The sequence below is a fragment of the Trachypithecus francoisi genome, unplaced genomic scaffold, assembly GCF_009764315.1.
Source record: "Trachypithecus francoisi isolate TF-2019V2 unplaced genomic scaffold, Tfra_2.0 Lachesis_group3, whole genome shotgun sequence".
Taxonomy (NCBI): domain Eukaryota; kingdom Metazoa; phylum Chordata; class Mammalia; order Primates; family Cercopithecidae; genus Trachypithecus; species Trachypithecus francoisi.
Genome location: NW_022681468.1, coordinates 147,020,793 through 147,037,603, shown reverse-complemented (window position 1 = coordinate 147,037,603; position 16,811 = coordinate 147,020,793). Strand labels below are relative to the sequence as shown.

At 38.0% G+C, this 16,811-nt stretch overlaps 1 protein-coding gene across 1 annotated transcript in view; it reads right to left on the bottom strand.

The window, feature by feature from the left end:
* Positions 1 to 16,811, bottom strand: part of UBR1 (ubiquitin protein ligase E3 component n-recognin 1) — a 160,313-nt gene that overhangs the window by 66,369 nt on the left and 77,133 nt on the right. Inside the window, exons 22-29 of the mRNA XM_033190389.1 lie at positions 14,355 to 14,407; positions 13,148 to 13,250; positions 11,980 to 12,028; positions 11,428 to 11,582; positions 9,325 to 9,424; positions 7,891 to 7,991; positions 3,707 to 3,793; positions 1,582 to 1,763 (exon numbers count right to left, since the gene is read on the bottom strand). Coding sequence (XP_033046280.1) covers positions 1,582 to 1,763; positions 3,707 to 3,793; positions 7,891 to 7,991; positions 9,325 to 9,424; positions 11,428 to 11,582; positions 11,980 to 12,028; positions 13,148 to 13,250; positions 14,355 to 14,407 — 830 coding nt within the window. The remainder of the gene's footprint in view (positions 1 to 1,581; positions 1,764 to 3,706; positions 3,794 to 7,890; positions 7,992 to 9,324; positions 9,425 to 11,427; positions 11,583 to 11,979; positions 12,029 to 13,147; positions 13,251 to 14,354; positions 14,408 to 16,811) is intronic.

Sequence of the window (16,811 nt, the reverse complement as noted above, 5' to 3'; positions counted from 1 at the left end):
ATTGAAACAGCAAGCTGCAGACAAAATGTATGGTTAAAAAAGAAAAACCACTAGAAAACATGAAACAAGCCTCACTATTTCTTCATGTACTCATGTTCATAAATGCATAGAAAGAGGTCTAAGAACAGTGGTAATTTGTAATCATGGTTACGTGTGGATAAAGATCAATAACGCAAAGATGGTCAAAGGGGGACTTCCTGCATTATTTAAATTTTTTTCAATAAGAACACATTAAAAAATCACATGTCCAATCAATCAGGCAATAAAAATAAATAATGAAAGCATTAAGGCCATAAATGAACTCTGAGTACACCTTTACTTACACCTTCTTATTTTATCGTCAATAGTTTCTTTCTATTTCTAAATAGTATGTTGTTAATACACAGTATCTAGAGATGGGACTTTGGCTTGTCATTTAAAATTTCCAGTTTTATTACAATATAGTCAGCCAAGGAAAGCATACCTTCATATCTTTCTATTTTTAATCACTAATATAATCATTATTCTTTATGGTCCTTGTTAGCATACTCAGCTTCAAGACTAAAGATACAGATCAGATAGGATGTAATGTGCCTACTATTATTCCAAAACCACAGTTTTCTAAAAGTATCCACAACATTTTTTTTTTGAGAAAGAGTCTTGCTCTGTTGCCCAAGCTGGAGTGCAGTGGCATAATCTCTGCTCCCTACAACCTCTGGCTCCCAAGTTCAGGCGATTCTCGTGCCTCAGCCTCCCAAGTAGCTGGGACTCAATGCATGCATAGTCACAACCAGCTAATTTTTGTATTTTCAGTAGAGATGTGGTTTTGCCTGTTGGCCAGGCTGGTCTCGAACTCCTGACCTCAGGTGATCCACCCGCCTCGGCCTCCCAAAGTGTTGGGATTACAGGCGTTAGCCACTGCTCACAGCCCACAACACATATTGTTTTAAACAGCAGTGAAAGCTTGTCTTAAAAAAGGGCCAAAGCGGGTACTTCCAGTATTTTAAATTTCTTGGAATGCTTTTCAAAGTAACATTATTATGTCTCTTCCCCTTTCTCACTGTATAATAGCCTAGACAGCACAGCTCAGAAAATTAACCAATTTCTCTAAGAGCATACCACAGTCAGAACTCAGAAAACCAGATTTACTGATTCCAATTCCAAGGTACTATCCATATTTGTAGTTATAGGCAATGTCTTTCTTCTCTTTAAGTAAAAAAGAAAAACTGGCATAAGCCACCTTTTTCAGGCAAAGAATTTGTTTCCAGTATGCAATAGCTGCAGTCATTTTTATTAGAAATAACAACGTGAAATAAGTGAACTGATGTGTAAATGTGTACCTAAAAGTGCTAATGCATACAAAATAATGGGTTTTTGTGCATAAAGGTTCCTAACATAACTTTACCGCACACTCAATGCATTTATCAGTGTGAAATTACATTCAATAAGTACCTTAAGAGTCTTCACTCTGACCTTTCTAGAATGAAAATAGTTGAATTTCTCTTGCCACAAAATACATTTTAGGAAAGCATAATTTAAAGTGACTATTTAACTTTTCCTCCAAAAATTGAGTTGGTAATTTTTGGGTTTGCTTTATATTACCTCTCTTCCTCCATAATGGAGTCTTCTTTCCCAGGCATTTCTGATGTATTGTCATACATGAGTTTGTGAGTTTCAATGAAGTTTTTCTGTAAGGCAGACATCTGAGCCATGATCTTCTGGCGATGTAGCCTAGCAGCTTCAGCTTTTCTTTTTCGTTCTGCTTTTTCTTTATCATGAGTAATCTGGGTATTAAGAAATGACAAATTTAGGTAAGATCCACTGTTAAAAATTTATATACACTGTTTGGATGGCAAAATTCCTTAGAATAAGATTCTGAAACTCTGATTACCCCTTACATCCTGGATTCAGTTTAATGCTTCAAAATTAGCATTACAGGCTGCACGACATCACACAACTAATTATTCCTTTAGTTATTTAAATAATTTACTGTAAAAAGCTAAGAACCTTAAATATCCAATTAACTGCCTTTTATACTCAGTGCAGGTACATTTAGAAATAAAATTGGAGCCGGGCACGGTGGCTCAAGCCTGTAATCCCAGCACTTTGGGAGGCCGAGACGGGCGGATCACGAGGTCAGGAGATCGAGACCATCCTGGCTAATACGGTGAAACCCCGTCTCTACTAAAAAAATACAAAAAACTAGCCGGGCGCGGTGGCGGGCACCTGTAGTCCCAGCTACTCCGGAGGCTGAGGCAGGAGAATGGCGGGAACCCGGGAGGCGGAGCTTGCAGTGAGCTGAGATCCGGCCACTGCACTCCAGCCTGGGCGACAGAGCGAGACTCCGTCTCAAAAAAAAAAAAAAAAAAAAAAAAAAAAAAAAAAAAAAAAAAAAAAAATTAAAAGAAATAAAATTGGATAAAACAAAATTTCAAAATCATTTGTCAATCACTTAATCACTGACAATTTAAATAATCTTGATTTCTAACAGTTACTTCTAAATGCACTGTTAAAAATGAGAACTTTAACAACTTTTTAAATTTTAACAATATTACTGAGATACATTTGGTGCATTTTAAATTTCTATTCAAATTTACATCCAGTGTGTTTTACTTTTAGGAAGAACATGTAATAACCACAAATAGTATTATTCTAATAATATAAATATTAGAATCTGGCCGGGCGCGGTGGCTCAAGCCTGTAATCCCAGCACTTTGGGAGGCCGAGACGGGTGGATCACAAGGTCAGGAGATCGAGACCATCCTGGCTAACACGGTGAAACCCCATCTCTACTAAAAAATACAAAAAAAAACTAGCCGGGCGAGGTGGCGGGCGCCTGTAGTCCCAGCTACTGGGGAGGCTGAGGCAGGAGAATGGCGTGAACCCAGGAGGTGGAGCTTGCAGTGAGCTGAGATCCCGCCACTGCATTCCAGCCTGGGCGACAGAACGAGACTCCGTCTCAAAAAAAAAAAAAAAAAATTAGATTCATCAAAACCTGATTCACTGTATTATAGAAATAACACAAATATTATTGCATTTCATTGAATCTAAGATGTACCACTACCTTATATTTCTCTAAAAAATGCTGTTGATGAAAGTCATTTATTGTGAGACTATATCCCAATTTAAGTCACTAAAAATATATTAAAAGCTAATAAAATATGGTATTTCAGTTTTTTGTTTTTGAGATGGAAACTTGCTGTGTCACCCAGGCTGGAATGCAGTAGCGTGATCTTGGCTCACTGCAACCTCTGCCTCCTGGGTTCAAGTGATTTTCGTGCCTCAGCCTCCTGAGCAGCTGGGACTACATGAGCATGCCACCACATTGGGCTAATTTTTGTATTTTTATTAGAGACAGGGTTTTGCCATATTGGCCAGGCTGGTCTTGAACTCCTGACCTCAAGGAATCTACCCACCTCCGCCTCCCAAAGAGCTGGGATTACAGGAGTGAGCCACACACGCTCAGCCAAAATATGGTATTTCTAATAGAGCTCTACTATATACCAATTTCTCCTGTTTTTGCAAAATACAAAAATTATATTGCATTGTCACGTACCATTAATCCCCACAATATAGAAACATAATGAATAAAAGATGAACAGATCTCATGTACTTTATACAATAAACAGGTTTCTCCTAACAAAAAAGCAGCAGCTCCCTTACACCAGTAAAGTTCAGAGATAGAGATGAATGTCACCATTACTACAGTGTTATTACAGTGTCATACCTCATCATTCTTAACAGATTCTGATCCTGATGTGGTTGCTACAATTAAACAAGATTTTTCTCTTAATCGCTTCACTGTGTCAAACATCTGTGAAAAACAGATGAAACGTTAAAAGAGTGAGTTAGACCGTTAGACTGACCAGGAACAGAAACATCCACTAATTTAATTTTGGCATCATATCTCCAAATGTCTTTCACTTAAAACTATTTCAATATATGAAGAAAAAAAGTGACTCTGTGACAAACACCTCCCCTGGTCAATGAGCAATTCAGCTGAGGAGTCCACTGGTAGCACAATCAGCTGATTCAGTAGGCTGGAGGCATGCCTCTGTTAGCTTTCAAGAGATTTGTCAGGAAACAAAAACTTTTTTAATTTGAAATAACAGTTTTGTGCAAAAACACATAAAAACAAAGACACAAAATGGTGACTGCTCTTTTGGAGGCAGAGGCGGGGTAATCTCAGCACTTTGGGAGGCCAAGGAGGGTGGATCACCTGAGGTCAGGAGTTAGAGACCAGCCTGGCCAACACAGCAAAATCCTGTCTCTACTAAAAATACAAAAATTAGTCGGGCGTGGTGACCCATGCCTGTGATGCCAGCTACTCGGGAGGCTGAGGTAGGAGAATCGCTTGAACCCGGGAAATGGAGGTTGCAATGAACTGAGATCGTGCCACTGCACTCCAGCCTAGGTGACAGAGCGAGATCCTGTCTCAAAAAAAAAAAAAAAGACAAAGATACAAAATGGAAAGTAAAATCCTCCTCTCCCTGATTGCAACACCCCTATCAGAATATATAATTTTTATATTTACATCTATTTTCATAAAAAGAGATGCTACCATACATACTGTTTCACACATCCTCTTTCCACTTAATCATTTATCTTCCGGGACATTTTCTTTTTCTTTTTTTTTTAACAGAGTCTTGCTCTGTCACCCAGGCTGGAGCACAGTGGCGCGATCTTGGCTCACTGCAAGCTACGCCTCCGGGGTTCATGCCATTCTCCTGCCTCAGCCTCCTGAGTAGCTGGGACTACAGGCGCCCACCACAACGCCTGGCTAATTTTTGTATTTTTAGTAGAGACGGGGTTTCACCGTGTTAGCCAGGATGGTCTCGATCTCCTGACTTTGTGATCTACCTGCCTGGGCCTGCGGTGGGATTAAAGGCGTGAGCCATCGCACCCACCCTATCTTCGGAGACATTTCCACAACAGCTTACACAGAACTGCCTCATTCTTATTAACAAAGGTCATGGTTTCAGCATGAATACATTCATTAATTCATTCATTAATGCATTAATTCATTCATTTGACAGAGTTTCACTCTGTCGTCCAGGCTGGAGTGCAGCGGCACAATCTTGGCTCACTTGCAACCTCTGTCTCCCAGGCTCATGCCATCTTCTCACCTCAGCTTCTCAAGTAGCTGGGACTAGAGGCACACACCACCATATCCTTGGCTAATTTTTATATTTTTTTTAGAGATGGAGTTTTTGCCACATTGTCCAGACTGGTCTTGAACTTCTAGGTTCAAGCAAGCCACCCACCTTGGCTTCCCAAAGTGCTGGAACTATAGGTATGAGTCACTGTGCCCAGTAAAATTTATTTATATTTTGAAGGAACCTTGGTCCCATGAGGAAAAATTTCCCAAGATGAACACTTACAACATAGCTTTAAATCGACCATCTGGATAGAGTATCTAATGTTTTTAACAGCAGATATGTATGCTTTTACATATTTTGATGATAAAATTTAGTATTCTAATTGAAAATGAATTTTCAGGACTAGATCTGCAATTCATAGCACCATCTCTATGGGATATGAACATTGAACTAAATGGTACCTCAACTGACTTTCTTAATAGTTACCTACTTTCGTTTGATTTTATATCTTAAAATAATATTGGCTAGTTTGACACAAATACTAAATATTCATAAAATCTACTTCAAGAAGAATTTTAATAATATCATTATCTTATAGTTACATCGTTACATCATGCTTAAGGACTGTTTCTAATTAAGTAGTAAAAAGAGCTGCCCTCATATAGCTGAAAGTATAAATCAGTACCAAGATTTCCAATTGACAAGAATGTGAAAAATAACTACTCTATACATTCTAATTATCAAAACAATACTTAGTAATAAACATCAGAATATCTTAACGAATGCAATGAGTGCAGAAGCTCCATAATCCTGGTTTCATGTTTTTTTTTTTTTTTTTTTTTTTTTGAGACAGAGTCTCACTCACTCTGTCGTCCAGGCTAGCGTGCAGGGGCGCAATCTTGGCTCACTGCAACTTCCGCCCTCCGAGTTCAGGCAATTCTCCTGCCTCAGCCTCCTGAGTAGCTGGGATTATAGGCGCCTGCCACCATGCCCAGCTAATTTTTTTTTTTTTTTGGTAGTTTTAGTAGAAACGAGGTTTTGCCATCTTGGCCAGGCTGGTCTTGAACTACTGATCTCGTGGTCCACCCATACTGGCCTCCCAAAGTTCTGGGATTACAGGCATGAGCCACCACACCCAGCCAGTTTCATGTTTCTATGTGGAGGTTTTCCATTCAAGTAACATTCCTGGCGTCTCTCTCCCCTGCTTATTTAATTCACTTGTCTCCAAAGGCAATGCTATTACTCAATAGCTCAAGAACCAAATCTAGGAGTCATTTTTGATTTCCTTTTTTCTGAGACAGATTCTTGTTCTGTCACCCAGACTGGAGTGCAGCGGTGCGATCTCGGCTCACCGCAATCTCCACCTCCCTGGTTGAAGCGATTCTCCTGCCTCAGCCTCCCGAGTAGCTAGGACTACAGGCGTGCACCACCACGCCTGGCTAATTTTTGTATTTTTAGTAGAGATGAGGTTTCACCATGTTGGGCAGTCTGGTCTCGAACTCCTGACCTCAGGTGATCTGCCCGTCTTGGCCTCCCAAAGTGCTGGGATTAGCCACTGTGCCCAGCCTCATCTTTGATTTCTTCATTTCCTTCATCCCTCCCATCAGACTGATGAGCAAGTACTACAGATTCTATCTTCATATACCGTCAAGATATACCTTAATCAGCCAGACGCAGTGGCTCAAGCCTGTAATCTCAGCACTTTGGGAGGCCGAGACGGGCGGGTCACGAGGTCAGGAGATCGAGACCATCCTGGCTAACATGGTGAAACCCCGTCTCTACTAAAAAAAATACAAAAAAATAGCTGAGCGAGGTGGCAGGCGCCTGTAGTACTCGGGAGGCCGAGGCAGGAGAATGGCGTGAACCCAGGAGGCGGAGCTTGCAGTGAGCTGAGATCACGCCACTGCACTCCAGCCTGGGCGACACAGCGACACTCCGTCTCAAAAAAAAAAAAAAGATACACTTTAATCAGTTCAGATTCTTACTATCTGCATCTTAGCCTAGGTCATGCTTATTTCACATCAAGATTACTGCAACAGTCTCCTAACAGTTTCCTTACTTCTATGCCTATTCCCCGTAATCCATTTATTCCACAGCAGTCAATACCATCTTGTACAAATATAGATTAGGTCACTTAAAATCCGCCAGTATCTTCCCATTGTGCTAAAAAATTATCACTTTATGCTGACTTATAAGGACCTACAAGATCTGACCTCCGGCTGCCCCTCTGACCTCACTGCCTACTTTTCCATCCCTCACCCATTATGTTCCAGCCATACTGGTCTTCTTTCTGGCCACCACAGAGCTTTTGCACTGCTGTTCCCTCTTTCTGGAGTACTCTTCCAGACTCTTCTAAGACTGACTCCATGTCATTCAGGTCTTAGCTCTAATGCCATATTTTGAGAGAGGCCTTCCCTAATTACCCAAAGTAACCCCTTACTCATCTATTGAATTACCCTGATATTTTCTTGTTTATTTATTTGTTTAATGTCTGTCCCTCAACTACAGTATATGTTCTATGATAGTGAGCACCTTGTCTGTCTTGTTCCATCTAGAAATCTATAAATGAGCATGGCACATGGTAGGTATTCAGTAAAGGTGACTAAATAATGGCAAAAAAAAAGAATAAATCTTAGCTTATTTTTAAAACTACACTAAAATATAGGAAAATAGAATTATTAACATGAAGAATAAGTGATTGTGAAAACCAGTAGTAAATGGCTACAATGGTACAGCGGTTTAATTTTGGAGGCAAGCAGAGAATTCTTAAATATTTAAACCAAGATATGATCACTTTACTTTTCTAGTTTACCTGAAGTATCCACGTTATCATGTCCTTCTGGCCTTCTAACTGGGGAATTCCTTTGAGTTTTTCCAAAAGCATTTGTATATTCATGGCTGAACTTCCCAATCCTTTTTTAAAACACAAAATCACACATCATAAATAAATACATATAGTCATCTCTTGGTATCCTCAGGGAATTGGTTTCAGGACCCCTATGGACACCAAAATCCACTAATGCTCAATTCCCTTACATAAAATGGTGTAATATTTTCATAAAATCTATACGCATGCTTCTGTATGCTTTAAATCATCTCTAGACTACTTATAATGTCTAACACAATGTAAATGCTATGTAAATAGTTGTTAGATAATATTGTTTTGGGAATAATGACAAGAAAAAAAATGTCTGTACATGTTCAGCACAGTGACAACCACCCTTTCCTTTTTCCCTCTGAATATTTTCAATCTGTGACTGGTTGAATCCCTAGATATGGAACCCACAGATATGGAGGGTCAATTATGTCCTCATAATTATGTACAAATTACAATTTCTAGTTAATGTTATTTACATTGATAACCAAGGTTTGCGAATCTATCCCTTAACTACATTAATTTTTCAATGAATAAATCTGCAATTATATGAAGTACTGGGTTATAATGACATGATCTACTAAATTTAAAAATGAGTTTAAGTCTCTCTCTTACATCTTTTACTGGCACTGCTAAGTGAAAGCTACCCTAAATATCTGTCTCTGGTCTTTTCTCTGCTTTACTCAACATCTAAGCAAAAGTGCTTAATGAGAAACAAAACTGCCAAAAATATTGAAGTGGGGGATGTCATATCCATAAACTGAATAGGTTTTTGATGTCTTCAGGGATCTAAAGAATACAGCATGTAAACAGAAAACATTTGTCTCCTATTGTTTTTATAATCAACATGCCTGGAATGTGCTTTGAAAAAACTATCTTAATCAGGTAGCATTTATTAGAAATCTAATTTAAAACTATCCTTTTCTTCCAAGTTGAATACAATGCAAAATGAATACATTATCATTCAGATTTCTATCATTTAAAATTCAGAAACATTAATATCTTATTAAGACATGTCACATGAATGCTATGGTTGACACAGCAGCAAATATTTGATAATACTGAGATAAGGAATTAAAGTAAAAAAAACCAATATATGCAACCAAAAAAAAAAACAGTGGGGAGATCATGTAGTAAAAAGATTGTAGTAAAGACTACAGTAAGGGATTTAAAAATATATTAGTATACTTGAAAATATTAGTTACAAACTAAGAATGCTAGGAAAAAAAAATTATTTCAGGGTTACCTATGTTTTAAGGACTGACAGATTAAAACTCTGTAAGATATAAACTTTCAGGTTTGACAAACTCAAACTCCTTAAGATCTAAACTTTCAATGACAAATGTGTTGAAGAGTGATACTCAAACATACTTGAAGCCTTATGATAAAAGTCAAATGTTACTTCTTCTTCAGGAGCTTTTTGAAGCTGTTGCTTCTCTTCTAGTAAACCCAATGCCAGAATATGAAAAGCCTGAAGGAGGAAAATAAGAGATCTTTAAAATTGAGCTTCTTCAGGTAAATATATTTTTAATTTAATTTTTATTTTTTTCAGAGACTGGTCTCACTCTGTCACCCAGGCTGGAGGGCACTGGGGCAATCCTAGCTTACTACAGCCTTAAGCTCTTCGGGTCAAGTGATCCTCCTGCCTCAGCCTCCTGAGTGGCCAGGGACTAGAGGTGCACACCACCATGCATAACTAATTTTTTTTCGGGGGGCGGGGGGTAATAGACCACATCTCACTATGTTGGCCAGGCTGGTCTTAAACTCCTGTGCTCAAGTGATCCTCCTGCTTCAGCTTCCCGAAGTGCTGCAATTACAGGTATGGGCCACCATGCCTAGCAAGGTAAATCTATTTTAAGTAGAAGTATACAAATAAGAAAGCTGATAGGTAAAAAACACGCAAAGGTTTCAGCAGTTCACATTAAGCAGTTTACAGAAAGAGAAATGATGAATACACATAAGAAAAATGTTCAACCTGGCCCGGCGCTGGTGGCTCACGCTTGTAATCCCAGCACTTTGGGGGGTCAGGGCAGGTGGATCACCTGAGGTCAGGAGTTCGTGACCAGCCTGGTCAACACGGTGAAGCATCGTCTCTACTAAAAATACAAAATGAGCCGGGCATGGTAATGGGCGCCTGTAATCCCAGTTGCTTGGGAGGCTGAGGCAGAAGAATAGCTTGAACCCGGAGGCGGAAGTTGCAGTGAACCAAGATTGTGTCACTGCACTCCAGCCTACTCCAGCCTGGGTGACTAGAGTGAAACTCCATCTCAAAAAAAAAAAAAAAAAAAGTTCAACCTCACTTAGAGAAAAATGAGTTGAAACAAGATCATCCTATTTTTCACCTATTACAGTGGCAAAAATTTTGGTGTTTAATAAAATATAGAGCTGGTATAGGTATTGGGAAGTAAGCACTTTTGACCACACTGGTGAAGGGAAAGTAAACTGGTACAACATTTTTGGAGGCCAATTTGAAAACATCTACCAAAAATGTAAAGCCATATACCAACTACTAGGAATTAGTATGACAAATACACTCCCTTAAGTATGCAAAAACATTTGTATAAGAATGTACTTTTTATTGTTCTTTGTTACAGCAAAGACCTAGAAATACCTGAATGTCTATTAATAGGAGACTACTTAAACACATTATATCCATATGATGGACTATGCAGCTATCAAGAATAAGTAGATCTATATGTGCTAATGTGCAATGATTTCCAGAATATACAAAACTTTAACAATGCTTATGTGCTATATAGCATACTGGGACTCAGTGAGACAAATTTTAACTTGATTTCAAACATATCTCTACAGTTTGAAATTTACTAGAGAATGTATTTATCAGTGTTATAACAAAAATTGAGGTACACATAGGGTAATGACAGCATTTAGAACCTGTAGACCAACAATACTCAAAGGAAAAGAATTAGGCAGGTATAAATAAACATGGTGTTACAACTACCATGACGTGGCATAATTAAGTAACATGTATTTATCTATAACAGTAACAAGGAAAAAGAGCTGCTTTCACACTAGCTAATTCTCCTACCTCTATGAATAATTAGTTTTATCCATTTTACTAATGAGAAAATTATTATTTGCTCCTTAAATAGGAAGTGGAGAAACCCAAGACTGAAGTCTAGACCTATCTTCAAATCTTTATTATACTGTCTCCTTACAATTCAAGTAAAATTAAAAATCATGACACAATAACAACATGTCAATTTATTAGCATAAATACACCTGTTTTTGTTTCCATGGGTTTTATTAAACAGAAATGGTTCCCAAGAGTAAGGATGCTAAAAACACAAGAACATATCACTAAAAATTTGTGCTGTCTGTAAGCTATTTTTAATGACCCCCACATTTCCAGTGCTCTAGATGTGGTTCCAACTGAAGTTAGACCTGAGATCTTCTCCAGATCCCCAAGAACTCTAGGACTTGATGTAGAGAAAATATTTCAGGTAAACAAACCATTTGGAGCATTCCTTCAGTCCACAAGTTAGAATCTGTGTCTATTGCCCGTTCAAATACGGTCCTGAGAATGTACATCATGACATCACAGTTGAGAAGGTTAATCACTTTGCTGAAAGCAGGGCAGAATTCAGGAGGTGGTGGTGGTGGCAATGCTATAGGAGGTGGGGAATGGATGGGGAAAGAGACAAACAGCTACATTTTTATTTGGGTTATCCTACATACTAAATTGCAAATGTCAAAAAATAATAGGTTACATGCAAAACAACACATGCTTTTTTGCTACCTTTCCAGTACTGAAAATATCAATGTTAAGTGTAATGTAAGTACTGTATCAGTCACCCAAAATGAACTACATTTGCTATCAATTTTAAATTCAGTCACTACTGATATATACCATATCTTAATATGTGAATAAGAAACAAAAAGCTCTTTGCACTTCCTTGAGCTGCCCACTCTCAAAGACCAACAAAAACAAAAAACTATATGCTTTGCTGATACAAAACCACATAAAATAATAAAAATGAGTCAATTCAGAATCTCACTTTTTACCTTCATCTTTGTTTTCTTGTTTTCGCCTTTTCTTTTGCATATGTTCAGCCTATAAAAAAAATCTATCATTAAATATACTGCTTTGCAAGCATGAAACAAATGAAATACTTTAAAGCAATCAGGAAAGACCCAATCACCTATTAAAATACTTTATATACTGAAGCATGTATTCAAATGCCTCTTTGTCCTAGAAACAAAATGGTGTTCTAGAGAAAACTAATGCAAAATAGATGAGGAATATCCCTGGTCAAAAACTTAGTCTCCATTATTTTCTACTGAAAATATTTACTCAGTACCTATTATGTACAGGGTACTGTGCTATGGGCTGTAAAGTATTTACTTTATAAGGACAAAGCCAGACATTACCTTAACTTAACATGATCAAACTTAACATGATCCTTCATGGGACAAAAGGACATATGTGCCTAATAATGGGATGCAATGTATCACTTACATAGTATTCTTGCCAAAAACTGTTTTAAGTTGAATCTATTTGGTATTCCATAGAAATGCTGATGTTATGAAAGAAAAAGACGCAAAAGAATTATCTTCTAAATTAAAAGAGACTATTGGCTGGGCGAGTGGGCTCACGCCTGTAATCCCAGGATGTTGGGAGGCCAAGGTGGGTGGATCATTCGAGGTCACGAATTTGAGACCAGCCTGGATAACATGGTGAAACCCCGTCTCTACTAAAAATGCAAAAATTAGCCAAGCATGATGGCATGTGCCTGTAGTCCCAGCTACTCAGGAGGCTGGGGCAGAAGAATCACTTGAACCTAGGAGGTGGAGGCTGCAGTGAGCTGAGCTCGTGCAACTACATTCCAGCCTGGACAACAGAGTGAGGCTCCGTTTCAAAAAAAAAAAAAAAGACTAAAGAAATATGACAAAATATGACAATCAAATGAGGGTGTGATGATGAAGTCCATGATGCTTGATTGAATCCTCTTCCCAAGAGAGCTATTAAGGACATATGTAGTATAATCAGGAAAATCTGAATATTGCCTGTATACTAAATAACATTATTGATTCAATTTTAATTCTTGGGTGACATAATGCCCTCTGTTAATAAGAACCAGCATGAAACTATAGAAAAAGAAGAAAATTTTCTGTGGAGTTAGAAAGCATAAAGCATTTAGGTTTATTTACTGAAAAGGATACTTTTTTCTACCTTGCTATGCTGGGTTTTGGAGTAATGATAAAAGTACATATTGAAGTCTTTCAATGATTCATCTTTTAGTTCATAAACTCCATGGCCTGATACACCTGGTTTCCTAAATAGATGGAATATAAAAGATGAACTGCAGTGTTCTTGAAGTACAAAATACAGACAAAATAAAAACCTAAAAATTAATCTAGAGGTCAAATATACAGAAAAAAATTATGTCTCATTTAGCTTATGAAAAATTCCATTCCAATAATAACACTAAAAACCTACATTGTGAACACAAAGCCTGATAACAGCTAAGTTGTGTTTTATAATAATGAAATTCAAACAAATCTGGAGAAGTTTGTTTTATACGATCTAGAAATGATACCATGCCCTATCTCTAAACCTTCTTAGAGATTTAAGAGTCTCTGATGCCTAAAGGTTGTCGGTTCAACTAAAGAACATTTCATTGACCTTAGGCACTTCACTGTCTAAGGTCACATCTAAAACAGTAGGAAGACATCATAACCTTAGTAATTTGCAAATGAAAACGTAGTACTGAATCCTTTATATAGTACTACAAGGAAGATCATTAAGGTCAAAAGGAGTACTCCATATTTGTTCTAAACATTAAATAGCTTTTGGTTTCTATCCAATCTCTAAGTCGAATATTTCAATGAACATTACTAGATCATAAGAAAAGCTATACCCTATTTTAAAAGTTATTTGAAACTAGTAATGTATCTGTAAACACAATACTGCAACAAGTAGAAATTCACTATCAGCATCGATTTTTCAAATTTCAAAGATTAATACAATCAAATTTTTATTTCCATTTTATATACTCAAATGAAAATATTATAAAAGTTTTAATTCTACTAGAGAAAAATCCAAAATTAGCATATAAAATTTTATGGAATAAATGAAATCATGGGTTCAGATTAATGGGAAAGAGAGTATCAGAAAAGTTCATTTACTTACTATCTAAATAAATCATCTAATATCATAAATGAGTATTTCTTATTCACTTGCCAAAACCACTCACTTTTTTCAACTAACAGGTGCTAAGTGTCTACTGTGAGCCCCTCATTGTCACCCTTTCTAATCTATATTCCATTCTTATTCTTGGGAGTTCAGGTAAGAACTTCAGAGCTTCTACAAAGTATCCAAAGTACAAGAACAAAGATCAATCTACCTTTTAGAATAAACATAAATATTAAGCACTTACTTAAATGTGGCCACTTTGTTTATGACATTCTCTAAGCCAGTTTCATTATTTTCCTGTTGAAACAATATTTTTGTCATTTTTACCTTCATATAATGACTTCCACTTCATTGTGAAGTGAAATAAATTTTCAACTGCATCTCTGAAGTACTTTGTAAATAATTTTTAAAAGTTCAATTTCCACTATTAAAAAATTAGGTCTAAAACCAATTATCTATGTTTTGGGAGACCAACTTCGTAGGAGATAAAATGTATGTATAAACTGTTTAAGAAAGGTTATCTAAGTTTGCTTTCATATGTGTGTACAAGTACACACATACATCTATGGCATACACACACAGTATTACCAATACTTCAAAGAAAAGAAGCTCTTCTTTATGTAGTATATTCATTACCCCCATCATTTATGTACATGCCCATGCTATACTAATCCCTAAAACCAAGGTAACAAAATTAATGAGCTCCAACTAGTAATCTATAGCAATACACATGTCTAGATGTCCTAATCTACTTTCTGTAAATATAGTAAGTTTTTTTCTGATTGACCTGATCTTTTCCTTAAACAGGGAACACTATTTTTTTACAAAGCCATTTAAAATTAAGATAAGGACCCAGTCAAACTACTACAGTAAGCTCAGATTCCTGCAGTCTTGTAAAGATAAGAAACGTAAACTTCCTTAAAAATATATATACTTAGTCAGGTGCAGTGGCTCACACCATTAATCCCAGCACTTTGGGAGACCGAGATGGGTAGATCACGAGGTCAGGAGTTCAAGGCCAGCCTGGCCGACATAGTGAAACTCCGTTTCTACTAAAAATACAAAAATTAGCCGGGCTTGGTGATGCACGCCTGCAGTCCTAGCTACTCAGGAGGCTGAGGCAGGAGAATCACCTGAACATGGGAGGCGGAGGTTACAGTTAGCCAAGATGGCAGCACTGCACTCCAGCCTGGGCAACAGATCGAGACGCTGTCTAAATATATAAATATATATATATTTTCATATTCATTCCTTGGCCGGACATCGTGGCTCACACCTGTAATTCCAGCACTTTGGGAGGCCAAGGCGGGTGGATCACTTGAGGTCAGGAGTTCCAGACCAGCCTGGCCAATATGGTGAAATCCCATCTCTACTAAAAATACAAAAATTAGCCAGGTGTGGTGGCACGCACCTGTAATCCCAGCTACTCGGGAGGCTGAGGCAAGAGGATCGCTTGAACCCGGGAGACGGAGGTTGCAGTGAGCCAAGATTATGCCACTACACTCCATCCTGGGTGACAGAGCAAGACTTCGTCTCAAGGAAAAAAAAAAATGTATATATACACACACACACACACACATATATATACACGCACATATACACACACACGTATACATATATCCCTATTCTACCTCTTTGGAAAGTCTTGACAGCACAGGTAAGTATAATTATTTTTTAAGAATCATTTTTCTAATTCATATTCAAATCTCAGAGGGGAAAAATATCAGACTCATAATCTGTAGGACTATTACCACAGTATCTGTATATACAAAAACACAAATACCACCTGTGGCGATCATGGTCATGTGAATGCACTTTGCAGACATGTAATTACAGGAAGTAAATGACCACGTGCCTCAACTGCTGTGCTCTGGTGAAACCAAGGCCAAGCTTCTCACCAGTCATTCCCAGACAATGAGCAAAGAAAGCAGAGATACTCAGGCAAGCTCATTCTGGGAGACATGGGAAGCCACAGATGGAAAGGCCATTGAAGCCCAGCAGTCTGGGATGCTTCTATTTAACTTTCCTTCCCTCTTTTTTCTTTTTGAGACGGAGTCTCGCTCTGTCGCCCAGGCTGGAGTGCAGTGGCCGGATCTCAGCTCACTGCAAGCTCTGCCTCCCGGGTTCCCGTCATTCTCCTGCCTCAGCCTCCCAAGTAGCTGGGACTACAGGCGCCCGTCAACGCGCCCGGCTAGTTTTTTGTATTTTTTTAGTAGAGACGGGTTTTCACCATATTAGCCAGGATGGTCTCGATCTCCTGACCTCGTGATCCGCCCGTCTCGGCCTCCCAAAGTGCTGGGATTACAGGCTTGAGCCACCGCGCCCGGCCTCCTTCCCTCTTTATTTCACTGGGAATCAGGTTTGCATCAGAATCTGATGCCTCCCCTTTTCGTTCCCAGATCCATTGTCTTTAATAAAAATCTTAATGTTTTGTCACAAGATCTGCTTCTCAGAAGACCCAGATTAACACACCACCCAGTTCCAGTATCTCAGGAAGTTCCCTTTTTTCCTCTGGAGTAATCTTTATTTTAAAGTAAACAAAAAGTAAAGGAGTTTCTCCCAGAATTAAAATTTATACCACTAAAGGATGAAGGTGATTGGTTTACATCTATAAGGTAATAATATAGGACTTTTTGCCTAAAATTTTGAAGTAGTTTCCAATTAAAGAAAAAGAAAAATCTACCCCATCTTGAGGTAAACA